The sequence below is a fragment of the Gossypium arboreum genome, chromosome 11 (assembly GCF_025698485.1).
Source record: "Gossypium arboreum isolate Shixiya-1 chromosome 11, ASM2569848v2, whole genome shotgun sequence".
Lineage (NCBI taxonomy): Eukaryota > Viridiplantae > Streptophyta > Magnoliopsida > Malvales > Malvaceae > Gossypium > Gossypium arboreum.
The window spans coordinates 132,099,733-132,115,338 of NC_069080.1; the positions used below are offsets into that span (position 1 = coordinate 132,099,733).

General features: G+C 34.7%; 1 protein-coding gene across 1 annotated transcript; it reads right to left on the minus strand.

Annotated features, from left to right (window-relative positions):
* Positions 1 to 11,098: 11,098 nt before the first annotated feature.
* On the minus strand, positions 11,099 to 14,303 carry LOC108471883 (receptor-like protein EIX2). The gene has a single exon (XM_017773429.2). The coding sequence runs from the start codon at positions 14,277 to 14,279 to the stop codon at positions 11,379 to 11,381; it is 2,901 nt and encodes a 966-aa protein (XP_017628918.2). The 5' UTR covers positions 14,280 to 14,303; the 3' UTR covers positions 11,099 to 11,378.
* Between the last annotated feature and the right edge of the window lie 1,303 nt (positions 14,304 to 15,606).

Below are 15,606 nucleotides of genomic sequence, written 5' to 3' on the forward strand. Positions count from 1 at the left end.
GATTGGTATCTTGGCCCAAAGTTTCCCCAATGGTTAAAGTTGTATCATTTAGATATCTCCTATGCAGGAATTTCAGATGTCATGCCCACTTGGTTTTTGAACCTTTCCACTCAATTTGAATATGCAAATCTTTCCTCTAAATCAACTTAGAGGAGAGATTTCATATTTGATATGAAGATATTATTGACTTGAGTTCATACCAATTCACAGGTCCACTGCCAAGAGTATTCCCAACATTAGATTTTTTAGTTTTGTCAAATAATTCATTTTCAGGATCCCTTTCTGAATTAGTTTCTAACTCATCGGGAGAGGGATGGATGGGATCTCTTTACATTGATGCAAATCTTCTTTCTGGGGAAATTCCAGATTGTTGGAATCATCGGTTTTTGAATTATTTAGATTCGGAGAACAACAATTTGACCGGAAAAATCCCACCTTCTTTGTTACATAAAGATCTTAGACTGCTCAACCTTCAAAAAATAGCATGTTTGGAGAATTACCCTCCACATTGCGAAATTCTACGAGTTTGTTTATTCTTGATCTTAGTGAAAATCATTTCAATGGGAGTGTACCAGTATGGATTGGTGATAAGCTCTCAAAACTTATAGTTCTACGCCTTCGATCTAATAACTTCAATGGCCATATTCCTCATAACATTTGTGATCTTCAATCTCTTCAAAACTTGGACCTTGCCCATAACAACATTTCAGGAGTTATTCCACCATGTTTCAGAAATTTAAGTGCAATGACCACAAAAACTAAGACCAATAGTGAACTTATTTCGTGGCCAATCCTTGGTCATTCATTAATTTTAGAGCATTATAGGTGATGAAAGGGCGAGAAGATGAATATGGGACCACACTAGGACTTGTTTCTAGCATGGACCTTGCTTCTAACAGTCTCACAGGAGGGATCTGTAAAGAAATTGCAAGTCTCATTGGGCTGTGATCATTAAATTTGTCAGGGAGGCGACATGGAGTTAATAGAATCTCTTGATTTGCCAATGAATCAATTGAATGGTGAAATCCTTCCAGGTTTCTTCAATTTGAATTTCTTGAACCACTTCAATGTCTCTATTGGAACCCACCATTCTTTGAAAAGTCAAATGGGGTGGGCACCGAAAGTAGAAAGTAATATTGGTTGGCAAGTTGGGTTAAAAGTTGGCATGGGATAATTGCAATTTTGGTCCCTAATTGTATAGGGACATTGCAAGTTGATCCTTGAACCTCAACTATAAATAGGCCTAACCATTTCTTACTTTCTTCATCCCATAATTGCCATTCTCTACTTAAGGCATTATTCTCTCTCTATTTGTAAATTTCACTTGTAATTTTGGAGTGAAATATATTTGGTAGTGCCCGAGGACGTAGGCAAAATTTGTTGAACCTCGTTAAAATTCGGTGTTCTTTATTATTTGTTTTGCATATTTTGTGAATGTGATTGTAGTGATTTATTGTGCTATTAAATTACGATAGAGGATATTCGCTAGGAAAGACTTGGTATTTAAGTGATCTTCGTGATCTACCTCTCTTTCCGGGAATTGAACTTGGTGTGATTTTTCAAGACAATAATTTTACTCTTTCACACACTTCCGCAAACAATTGGTACCAGAGCAGATTCAGTACTTGGGGAATACGACCGTTTACGGTACTATTCACGATATCTGGTACTATTTACGATATAAAGACTATTCACGATACGGTACTATTCACGATACAAGACTATTCACGATATCGACACTATTTACGAATACGGTCACTGCTCACGATACATGAGTTGGGATTGAGGAGAAAATGGCAGCAGACATCGCCATCGCAAGGACTCACCGTGACAAATGCAAAATTTGAAGTAGAGAAATTTGACGGTACCAATAATTTTGGTATGTGGCAATGTGAGATCTGGATGTCTTATGTCGCAAGAGCTAGATATAGCCCTTGAAGAAAAACCGACAAGATGGATGACAAGGAGTGGGCCAAGATCAATAGACAAAGTGTGGTACAATCCGCCTATGTTTGGCCAAAGAGCGTAAGTACTCATCATGAGGGAGACATCAAGAAGAAGTTATGGGATACACTGAAGAAAAGTTTCTAACGAAAAGTCTTGAAAATAGGCTTTATATGAAAAAGAAACTTTATCGATTCACGATGCACCGGTATGTCGATGAATGACCATGTGAACTCATTCAATAAAATTTTAGCAGACTTGCTAAATTTGGATGAGAAATTTGAAGATGAAGACAAGGCATTATTGTTGTTGAATTCCTTCCGATGAATATGATCATCTTACCACCACATTGCTTCATGGGAAGGACACGATCACATTTGATGCGATCAGTAGTGCGTTGTATAGATCTCGAGACTCGAAAGAAAGATAAAAGAGATCACGAGAGATACAACCGCAGAAGTCTTAACAATGAAGAGGTCGTTCACACAAGAAGAACTGTAGAAGGAGAAAGTCCAAAGGAGACCCGCTAAAGATGAATGTGCCTTTTGCCGTGAAAAGGGCATTGGAAAAAGAATTGTCCTAAGCTACAAAAGGCAAGGCTATTTCTAATGCATGTGTAGCGAACATGATGAGGAGTCGACTTTAGCTTGGTTGGCATGGCAATGGCATGTCAAACGGATGAGTGGATTTTGGATTCGGGATGTACTTACCATATGTGTCCTAATAAGGACCGGTTTTCTAGTCTTAAAGAGCTAGAAGGTGGAATTGTTCTTATGGGCAATGATAGTGCTTGTAAGACAATGGGAGTGGGTACAGTCCAATTGAAGAATCACGACGGCTCAATCCAAGTCTTGACAGATGTTCGCTACGTACCTAGCCTGAAGAAAAATCTCATCTCATTAGGGGCCCTAGAATCTAAAGGGCTCACAATCACTTTGAGAGATGGATTACTAAAAGTAGTAGCTGGGCAATTGACGGTGATGAAAGGCACAAGAAGAAATAACTTGTACTTTTTAAATGGAAGTACAGTTATTGGATCAACATCAACAATTTCTACAAAAAATGTAGATTCAGAGGCTACCAGATTATGGCATATGCGATTGGGACATGCTGGTGAAAAAGCTTTGCAGACATTGGCGAAGCAAGGCTTGTTGAAAGGTGCAAATTCTTGCAAAATGGAATTCTGTGAACATTGTGTTCGGGCAAGCGAAGAGGGTAAAATTTGGTCCAAAGAATTCACAATACGAAAGGAATTCGGACTACGTTCACGATGATGTGTGGGGACCTACCAAAGTAGCTTCTTTGGGAGGTATGCACTATTTTGTTACTTTTGTTGATGATTATTCAAGAAAAGTATGGGTGTATCTAATGAAAAGAAAAGTGAAGTTTTGGATGCATTTCGAAATGGAAGAAGATGGTGGAGACTCGACCGGTCGAAAGGTCAAACGACTTCGATCGATAATAGTATTGAGTACAAAACGATCCATTTCTACAAGTATGCCAAGATGAGGGCATTGTGTGACACTTCACGTCGGGATACACCACAATGAGAATGGGGTGGCGAACGCATGAATCGAACTATACCGGAGAAAGTTCGATGTATGTTGTCCAATGTTGGATTGGACAAAGAATTTTGGGTGAGGCGATACATATGCGTGCCATCTAATTAACCGCTTACCATCACCGCAATAAATGGAAAAACTCCTATGGAGATGTGGACTGTAAATCACATCGATTATGATTCTTTACATGTATTTGGTTCCACCGCATATTATCATGTAAAGAATCTAAGTTAGACCCAAAAGCAAAGAAAGCATTATTCTTGGGTATAACGATGGAGTAAAAGGATACCGCCTCGGTGTCCTAATACAAGGAAAATTGTTTTCAGAGAGATGTGACTTTTGATGAATCAACCATGTTGAAGTACAAGGATTCACAAAAGGATGACAAAACCAAGAGTACTTTGCAGCGGTGGAGCTTGAAAAGGTTAACGATGATCCGCCTAATATTGGAGGGACAAATGATGAAGAGGTTCCTACCCAAGAACCTCTACAAGAACAAGATTCAATTGCATATAGAAGGCCAAGAAGAGAGATTCGTAAGCCTCGCTTCGCTTTGATGATATAGTGGCCTATGCACTTCCAATTGCAGATGATGATGTTCCTTCTACTTACACGTATGATAAGTAACCCCGATGGTGTAAATTGAAGCAAGCAATGAATGAAGAAATGCGTCTCTTCATAAAAATAAGACCGGAGTTGGTGACACTACCCAAGGAAAGAAGGCAATTGGATGCAAATGGGTATATGCAAAGAAGGAAGGATTTCGATAAAATTGAAATTCGATACAAGGCTAGATTGGTAGCAAAGGGTTACGCCGTAAAGAAGGAATAGATTACAATGAAGTGTTTTCTCCGGTTGTGAAGCATTCGTCTATTCGGATTTTGCTAGCCTTGGTTGCGCAATATGATCTTGAACTAGTTCACTTGATGTGAAGACCGCGTTTTACGGTGATTTGGAAGAGGAAATCTATATGACTCACCAGATGGATTCAAGGTTGCTTTGGGAAAGAAAATTGGGTTTGCAAACCGACAAAGTCGCTTTATGGATTGAAACAATCTCCGAGGCAAAGGGTACAAGCGATTTGATCGAGTTCATGAAAGGGCAAAGGTACACAAGAAGTAAATTTGATCATTGCGTGTATTTTCGAAGCTACAAGAAGAAACTTTCATATACTTGCTCTTATATGTTGATGATATGCTAATAGCATCTAAGAGCAAAGTTGAGATTGAAAGATTGAAGACTCAACTCAATCTCGAGTTTGAGATGAAAGATCTAGGAGAAGCTAAAAGATTCTCGGCATGGAAATATGGAGAGATAGAGCTCATAATAGAGTTAGCTTGTCTCGAAGCGATTTTTGAAAAAGGTACTACAGTTAGCTTTGGCATGAACGAAGCGGACAAAACCTGTAAGTACCCCGTTGGCTTCTCATTTCAAGCTTTCTGCACAACTATCTCCTTCGACGAATACGGAATGAGAATACATGTTGCAAGTTCCGTATTCTAATGCAGTGGGTAGCTTGATGTATGCAATGGTGTGTACAAGACCCGACATTTCACAGACAGTTAGTATAGTGAGCAGGTATATGCATAATCCTGAAAAAGGACATTGGCAAGCTGTGAAATGGATTCTACGGTATATTCAGAAGACCGTGGATGTTGGATTACTGTTCAAGCGGATAATACACTTGGTAAAGGTGTTATTGGGTACATTGATTCGACTATGCTTGATTTGGACAAGCGAAGATCAACCACCGGTTATGTGTTTACACTTGCTGGAGGACCAATAAGTTGGAAGTCTACACTACAGATCTACAGATTGCATTGTCAACCACGAAGCCGAGTACATGGCATGTAAGAGGTCAGAAGGAGGCTATTTGGTTACAAGGTATGGCTAAAACCTTGGGGTTGGTTCAGAGCATATTAACGTGTATTGTGATAGTCAAACCGCTATTCATTTAGCAAAGAATCAAGTCTATCATGCACGCACAAAACATATCGACGTCTGATTCCATTTTGTGCGGAAATTATTGAAGAGGGAAAATTTGTCTTCGAAGATCAAGACTGCAGATAATCCCGCAGATATGATGACCAAGGTGGTAATGACAACCAAGTTCAAACATTGTTTGAACTTGATTAATATCCCGCAAGTTTAACAGTTGAAGAAGGCACTATCAAGTATTGTTGTCAAAAGCAGAAGAATTGTGTGAAGATAAGATTATCCTAATCAAATCTTCAAGGTGGAGATTATTGGAACCCACCATTCTTTGAAAAGTCAAATGGGTGGGCACCAAAGTAGAAAGTAATATTAGTTGGCAAGTTGGGTTAAAAGTTGGCATGGGATAATTGCAATTTTGGTCCCTAATTGTATAGGGACATTGCAAGTTGATCCTTGAACCTCAACTATAAATAGGCCTAACCATTTCTTACTTTCTTCATCCCATAATTGCCATTCTCTACTTAAGGCATTATTCTCTCTCTATTTGTAAATTTCACTTGTAATTTTGGAGTGAAATATATTTGGTAGTGCCCGAGGACATAGGCAAAATTTGCTGAACCTCGTTAAAATTCTGGTGTTCTTTATTATTTGTTTTGCATATTTTGTGAATGTGATTGTAGTGATTTATTGTGCTATTAAATTACGATAGAGGGATATTCTGGCTAGGAAAGACTTGGTATTTAAGTGATCTTCGTGATCTACCTCTCTTTCCTGGGAATTGAACTTGGTGTGATTTTTCAGTACAATAATTTTACTCTTTCACACGCTTCCGCGCAACAGTCTCCTACAATAACTTGACATAATAAATCTCATCAAGCACACAACTTCAACTTCAAAGCTTTGAAAACTTATCTTACGTGGGCAATCATTTTGCGGACCCTCTTCTCACTAAGAACTGCACCGCAAAAGGTTTTTCAACTGATGTTACAAATAATGGAGGTGGCAATAAAAGAAGTAAAGTGAATTGGCTTTATGTCAACATTGTTATTGGCTTTGTAATAGGATTTTAGGGTGTGATGGCTCCCTTGTTTTTAATCAGAACTTGGAGGTATGCATACTATCAAAAGTTGGATCATGTTGGTCGAAAGTTGTGTCTTGAGCTCCTATGGGTACGTAATTTGATGAAAAGAAAAAACATGTATAATTAAGATTTGTGTTTTATAATTGATTATAAAAAATACGAATATCAGATCTAAGTAATTTTCAGTTTAGACTTTTGTACTTAATACATGATTGGTGTTTTTCCTTTTGCAACAACAAATGTCATTTCAAGCTCGTATAAATTAATAGAAAGTGTGTTTTGATAATGTATGATTGGGTTAAAGAGTGCAATAGGGTAACTTTTTACTAACTTTTGTCCAGCTGATTAACTTCAACAATTTACAAATCTATCATATCTTGTTTAATTTATGTGTTTCTAGAAAATTTTGTGAGGAATTCAAAAAATCATGCTGGCCTCTCATTTAGTAAATTTCTTTTTTTTTTTTTTTTCCCTAGTGATGGGCACGATAGAAAAGCCAGATTTAGGCTAAACAAAAACAAAAATGATGAGAACCTCATTTGATGAATTAATAATTAAGAGTGTTCATCACATTAAGTGTGGCCTAAGTTTAAGTCGTACTAATTGCATTTGTTGTTTTAAGTTTTGACCTGTTATTTTGACCTTCTATATATAAGGTATAATAACTATCGAAACCTTTTTGAAATAAACATTTTATTTTGAAACAAATGAAAATGGGAGCCGTCCTCAAAACTCATTTTAATAAAATGTTAGGCTTATTAAAACTATACTTTTTGGTCTACAAAATTCAGGAAATAGATTCGGGAGCCGGTTACACATGAGAAAGGATTAGCATCCTCGTGACACCCAAAATTAGTACCTAGTAGGTTACTTGATGTCTTAGTATCGAGAATTAAAAATTTGAAGAGAATTTAAAGTATGATCCCTTTTTGTATTAAGACATTACTTAATTAAACTAATTTTCGCGAAAAGGGCTTATTTCAGGTTAATCGAGAAGGAAGGATCATGTCTCGTAAGTTAGGACACTATGCCTTAAATCCTCGAAGATAAGAATAAACGTCATTTGTTCATTACTTAAATCTCGTTTTTTTATTTTTGAAATAAATATTCGACCATTTCGATTTTAGAAAGAAGACATATTCTGTAAGTTAGGAACAAGACTCTTCTAATTCCAAAAATAATGAACATTTGTCTTGATTTAAAAATTTTCCTTTTTTAAGTATCGTGCAAAAACGAACGTAACATTTAAAGTGACGTGCATTTAACTTATTCGGGCATAATATAAAAATGGATAAGTATATTTAAACATGGTTCGGGGCATGGTTGTAGCAATAATAAAATAAAATGGAAGTATAATAGAATGCTTAACAAAAATGAAGTTGCTACACGAATTCAATTATAAATAAAATATAAGAAATGAAATAATAGTAGCGATGGCAATAATAATGCATCATGAATAATATAACTATAATAATAATAATGACGACTTTGATTGGTAGCAATAAGGATAACAATGATGATCATAATACCATACTAGATATTAGAATAAATAAGATATCTCAAAAATAACAAATAAAAATAAAAGATGCATAGTTACAAAAGTAAATATGAATGACGTGAAAGTAATAAAAGAAATAATAAAATAAGAATAAAAATAAAATAAAACAATAACGATAATAATAATAAACGGGCAAAATGCACAAATAAAAGGAAATGTAAACAATATAATTTTTAAATATATAAAAAGGTAAAGAGATAATAAATAAATAAATAGAATAATATATATATATATATATATATAAATCTATAAAGGGTTGAAATTAAATAAATAAAGGATTAAATCGAATTAAAATGAAATTAAGAGCCTAAATTGTAACAAGATAAGGACTAAATTGAAATTTAAATGAACTTTAGGGGCATAAATTGTAAATAAAAAGAAAGGAAAAATAAGGGACCAAAATGAAATGCACTAAAAGAAACAGGGACTAAATGGGAAATTATCGCAAAACTTCAGGACAAGCGTCATTCCCCAGAGAGTTGGCATACGAAGGACCAAATTGAAAGAAATGTAAAATTATCAGTGCAATTTAAAAAGAACAAAAAAAGACTTAGGACCAAATTAAAAAGGGATCCAAAAGCGGAAGGATCGAGGTCGCAAATAGACACTTACCGTGAAAACACACAGATCGTTGAGCTAGTCGAGTCAATTTTGGCAGATCATGTTGAAAATGATACCGATTTAAGGTTTATTGAACCAAGCCAAAACGATGCCGTTTCCACCCCTATTTAAGTTAAAAATTTTCGAAAATTTTTCATTTCAGCCCCATTTTAAAAAAAAAATTTGAAAACCCATATTTTTTCTTTGAAATCTCTTTTCTCTGGCCACGGGTGCCGTCGCACATCCGCCATGGCCATCGGTTAGCAGCGACGGTGACTGCCGCCTCCGATGGCAGAAAAATCCAAAACATCACCGTTTTGCTCCCCGTTTTACGTAGAACTCCGATTTGACGTTGAAAATACTAGACTAAAGCCAAAAACTCAAAAGAAAAAAAACCTTCGTTCCAAGCGTTCTCTGCCACGGCCTTGGGCGAATCCCCAGGGATTCAACAACCTCTCAGACCAAAGAAGACACCGACGATGGCGTGAAGATGAAACAGCAAGTAAAGATTTTATTTCTTTATTTATTTATTATTTATTATTTTTCGAATTCAAAAACTAAAAGAGTAAATCACCTTTGTTTTTAATGTTTGTATCTGATTTCCTTTTCTTTCCAAAAAAAAAGAAAAAATCCCCCCGAATACAATCTCTTCCATGGCTTTTATAACCATTACACACTGTTTATTATACATTTTTTTTCTATTTTTCTACTGTTTCTACTGCTTTTGCGTGTTTGTGTTTGCTACCCTTGTTCTTCCTTTTTTGCAGGTGTCCTTGGACGGTCAACGACGAGGAGCAATAGGCCCTTGCCATTGTGGTGAAATGGCAACTGAAAGGGTAGACCTTGGGACAAAAAGCCTTGGGCGGTGTGCCTGTGAAGGGAGGAGCAGCGCCAGAAAACTTAGGGTTTTTAGCATTATGAAAAGTTTTAAGTTTTTTAGGTTGGATTATTGGTTTGGGCTTGGGTTGATTAGTTTGGGTTTGTAAAAAAAATTTATTATTATTTTTTATTTTTATTTGGGCCCAAACTAAATTGGGCCTCTACAATAAAAAAAATCAATTATCTATTTTTATGTCTTTAGTTAACTTTACTCTTTTATGTAGTCTAAATTAGGCTTCAAATTTTTCTTTATTGATGTGATATTAATTTATATTTATGTTGCATCCAAAAATAAATTTAAAACTATAATAGAATGTTGAATAAATCATAAATCATAAATTATTTCAAAAATGAAATAAATTTGATAAGGAAGTCAAGTACTGGACAAAGTCTATGGAGTAAATTCAAGACCCATGATATCACCAGCCAATTAAGATTTTTTAGGTCTTTAAAATGAAAATTTTAGGAAAACATAAAATTTATATAAAATCATCCAATTAAGATTTTTTAGGTCTCTACCTAACGTGGAATTTAACAAGTCTTAAAATTCCTCAAGAAGAGTAGGTGAAGTCAAGTCAACAAAGTCTATGGAGTAAGTCTCACTCCCTCGGCATGCTCTGTTTACTCGCTAATATTTTCTTCATTATATACAGTAAGCAAAGAAGAAAATCCATCTCTAATATCTTTTTAATTAAATAGCTTCAATACCATTTTCATTAATAAATATTATCTTTCACTCCGTTGATTGTGCTTCACTTAATTTTTCAATAATATAATAGTTGTTGGCTTATGATTGATGGGGTTTTTTAAAGGTAATTTTCAGTCGTTGTGCAATGCATGTGGGATCAGATATAGGAAGGAAAAGGAAATGGAAAAAGAATGGCAATGTTGGGCATGAACAAAGGATCAACGAAGATGGAGAGATCATATTTCATCACAAAGCTACAATCAACTCTAAAAATAAAGTCTTATTAAGTATGTTATTGAGGTTTATTATTAAGTAAAAGAAGCGATGATTAAAGTTGGGGGTGAAGCCAGAACAATTATTTAGGGGAGGCCGAATGAAATTTTAATTTTTTATGGTCTATATCTTTATAATTTTAAAAGGATTAAATTAAATTTTTATAATTTTAAGGGGCCAAAGTGTAATTTTACTTTTACTAATTTAAAATTTTTAAAAAAATTTAAATGCTTAAATAACAATTTTACATTTTAGAGGGCCGGGCCCTTGCCACCCCCTAAATTTGACACTAATTAAAGTTCTTATTAGATATTTATTTAATATGAATTGAACTATATTACCTCTTTCACTTACCTTTAATATTATATAAAAAAATCTATTGCAGCGTCAAATTTTCTTCCATGTCTTAAAGAATTAGTTAATAAAATCTTACTCATATTCATTTAGATTTTGTTAATCAAACTTAATTATTGTTTTAAATGGTTAAATATAAACACATTATAATTGTCGAAACTATAAAAATGCTAACAGGTTACGATATTTTTTAATTTTTTTTTATGTTTATTAAATGCACCTCATTGTACTCTTTAACCCAACAACATTTTCATTATTGGCATACAATTAAACACAATCACACATCATCAAAGCTCTAAGTTCAAAAAATTGAACAAGCTTGAAATGCTATTTATTTTTTCAAAAGGGAAAACATGAGTACTAAATCTAAACTGGAAGTCTAGATCAATTGATTCATGTAATCCCTTTTAAAATATAGCATTTAATAGATTTAAGATCCAAATCCTATATAATCAATTACATACACACAAAACTTCATTTATACATATTTTGTTTTTCATCAAACTATATACCCATAGTAGACCAAAACACATACAGCTGTCGACCAACATGATCCAACTTTCGATAGTATGCATGCCTCCAAGACTTGATGAAAAACAAAGGAGCCACTACACCCCAAAATCCCATTACAAAGCCAAGAACTATGCTGACATAAAGCCAATTCACTTTACTTCCTTCACTGTTACTTCCATTTTTTGCTACATCAGTTGAAACACCTTTTGAGGTGCAATTTTTAGTGAGAGGAGGTCCACAAAGATGATTGCCCACGTAAGACAAGCTTTCAAAGCTTTGAAGCTGAGTGCTTGTTGGGATTTGTCCTATCAAGTTGTTGTAGGACACATTGAAGTGATTCAAGAAATTCAATTTGGAGAAACTTGGAGGGATTTCACCATTCAATTGATTCCTCGACAAATCAAGAGATTCCATCAACTTCATGTTGCCAATTTCGTCCGGTATATTTCCTACTAGGAGATTCCCTGATAGATTTAATGACCGTAGCTCAACAAGACTTCCAAGTTCTTTTGGGACCTCTCCAATTAGTCTATTAGTTGAAAGGCACATGCTCGTAACAAGCCCTAATGTGGCACCGTATTCATCCTCTCGTCCTTTCATCACCAATAATGCACTCAAATAAAGGAAATTAGAACTGATACTCGACCACTGAAACATATAGCAATGTTGGTTGCCTTTGTTAGTCATTGCACTAAAATTACTAAAACATTTTGGAATAGCTCCTGAAATGTTGTTATGGCCAAGGTCCAAGATCCGAAGAGATTGAAGTTGACAAATTTTTTGAGGAATGTGGCCATCAAAGTTATTCGATCGAAGACTTAGAATCTCAAGTTTTGAGAGCCTGTCCCCAATCCATGCTGGTACACTTCCACTGAAACGATTGTCACTAAGATCAAGCATAATCAACCTCGTAGATTGTTGCAACGTAGATGGTAATTCTCCAAACATGCCATTGCTACGAAGGTTTAGCACTGAAAGATCTAAATGTCCCAAAGAAGGTGGGATTTTTCCGGTCAATTTGTTGTTTTCCAAATTCAAGTAACCCAAACCTCGCCAATGATCCCAGCAATCTGGGATTTCTCCGGAGAGAAGATTTGTTTCAATGGCAAGAATTCTAATTGGTCCCTTTCTTAATGAATTACAAACTAATTCAAAAAGCGGGCCTGAAAATGAATTATTTGACAAAATTAAAAATTGTAAAGTTGGGAATACTCTTGGCATTGGGCCTGTGAATCGGTTTGAACTCAAGTCAACAATTTCTGTCACGTTCAAATATGAAATCCCTCCAGTAAGTTGATTACAGGAAAGATTTACATATTCAAATTGAGTGGACAAGTTCAAAAGCCAAGTTGGCAAGATATCAGAAATTCCTGCATCCGAGATATCTAAAACAGATAAATTCTTTTGGAACTTTAACCATCGAGGAAACTTCGGGCCAAGATGCCATTGCCCCAATTTGATAATTCGACATTGAAACGGAGGAATCCAGCTTGAGTTTGGTTCAAATCTCAGCCTGTTCTGTGATGCCGCTAGAGTTGTCAATCTCGTGAGATTAGAAAAATGGGTTTCTGATACAACTCCTTCCAATTGGTTACACCCCAAATCCAGAGTTTCCAAACTTTTCAGTTGTCCAAAACATAGAGGAAAAGTACCATTTAATTGATTTTCTGAAACATTAAACAACTTCAAAGATGATAACTCCCCTATGGACAATGGAATGGGACCAGAAATATTGTTTCCAGAAAGCGACAAGTGAGCTAGGTTTTTAAAATGCCCAAGTTGATCAATTAAATGGCCAAAAAGATGGTTATGTGCCATATCCAATGACTCTAAGCAATCCAAACAACATCTAGACAGACTCAGAAGGATTTGTGATATGTCTTGATCAATTTCATTGCTCGAAAGATTAAGGAATTGAAGGTGAGATAAACTAAACAAAGAGTTGGGTGTGGATGAATTGAGTGAGTTCCCACTAAGATCAAGAACTTCAAGAAATGAGATGTTCGTAAAATAATCTGGAATTGGGCCTTTCAAGGAATTGCCACTAAGATCAATGGACACAAGATCATGAAGACCAAATATCGACATAGGTACTGAAGAAAAGTTGTTCTCAGAAAGATCAACAACCAGTGATTTTGTAAAATTGACACTGATCGGGGATGGATCATCTTCCAAACTGCAAGCTGACAAGTGCAACTCTAACAATGAAGGATGTTCGAATGTTACCAGTAGCCAATCAGTTGCTTTACGAAGATCCGCATAACTCAAATCAAGGTACTGCAAGGAAGAAAGTCCAGAAACCCATTGAAGACTTTTTGGTTTGAGATCATTACCTCCAAGATCAAGATACTGCAACTTTGAAAGATTCCCCAGGTTATGAGGAATTGCTCCCTGGAATCGTGCTTGAGAGAGGTTAAGATATGTTAAACTCTCCAGCAAACCGAAAAACTTCGGGATCTGTATGCTGCTAAAATTGTTATTGCTCAAGTCCAGGGAACTGAGATGCTTCAACTCCAGCAGTGAAGGATTTATTTTGCCCCCTAGCAGGGAATTGTTCTTTGATCGATGGTAAACTTCCCATTCGGCAACTGGTGCATCAAAATGGGGCACTGAAAGAGGAGCAGCCAAGTGCAGTTGGTTGATATGGCCTGTTGAGTTATGGCACACGACACCGAGCCATTTACAGCAATCCCCACCTTCAACCCAAGAAGACAACCTGTTTGAAGGGTCAACGAGATCGTTCTTGAACTTCAGAAGGGCATTTTTCTCACTTTCAATGCAAAGCATATTGAAATTGGCATCACAAAAGCTAAAACAGATAGCTAGAATGACAAGAAGAAATGGGAATAAGGTAATTGTAACACTTTTCATGGTTGCGATGGTACCAACCATAGGTTGCAACTCCAAATATATAGAGTAAACTTAGTAAAACAAAAGTATTGTGCGCATACATCAAGCAGAAAGAAGTTTCTTCCAAATTTCCACAAAATGTATTTAATTAATAATAGTCTATCAGAAATTTCCAGTCAAATATAAACATCATTTTATTCAAAATGAAATTACATATCCATAGTGCTGGACTAAGATAGAGTAAGCTAAAACAAAAACATTGTCCACATCATAGGCAAGGAACTTTTTCCAGTACCCCAACATTCCAACTTGAATTTTCCAAAAAAAAAAAAACACAAAGCTATATAACTTTGTCAATTTTAATAAATTTGGACAAAAAAAACAAAATAGAATTATTAATATTTGTTCACGCAAGATGCAATGTTGATATGATGTGACATTATTAATTTGTTCCTAATTATAAATAATTTAATAGATTTAATCCTCTACTTTTATAAATTTTATCAATTTAATAATTAAATACAAATATAATTAAATAATTATTATATATTATGAAAAGTATAAAATGTAATATTATTTACATTATTTTGTATCAACACATACTCTGAATCTAATACTTACACCTGAGTCCAAATAACATGATCCTAAACAATATTATTAGATTAGTGACTTGTGCTTTCAGGAATCAAAGAACGAAAAAGGAAAAAGCAAAAACAACATACAGTGGCCGAAATACACAAATAACCACATAATGAATGACGACAGATTCTACTAAATTTAACTTGCAAAAATATGAACTTCAATTAAATTCTTTGCTTTTAAGAGATTAGTGTGTCGTTAAGCTAGTTATGAAGCTTGCTAAGGAATGTGATTTTGAGGAGATTAAGGTTAACAGTTCAGTAATTCTTAATGCTGAGAAAGCTAAAGTCGCCATGTTGACAACAAAAAAATTTGCAGAAGCTTCAATTATTCTTAGTTTCGTGCCTATAAATTTCGTATTTAATAATGTGCCTTGAAAATTTTGCATTGATAATATATAATAATATTATATTTTTCCTCAAAATATATACAAATAATATTATATATTTTACTTTTTCGTAATTATATAAAAATCATTTATTTATATTTATATTTATTTATATATATTTAAGAATTAAATTGATAAAATGTATAAATATAGAAAATTAAATATACCATTATACCAATTAAAACTATATCTCCACTTAGTTGACCAAACATAAATTTTCTCCACTACCCCAAATTTCCAGCTTAAATTTTCCGCAAAAAGCTATAGATTTGTCAAACTTATACAGCGACCCGAACAATTCATATGCATTTAATGTTATACTGACATTATTTTATTTTATAT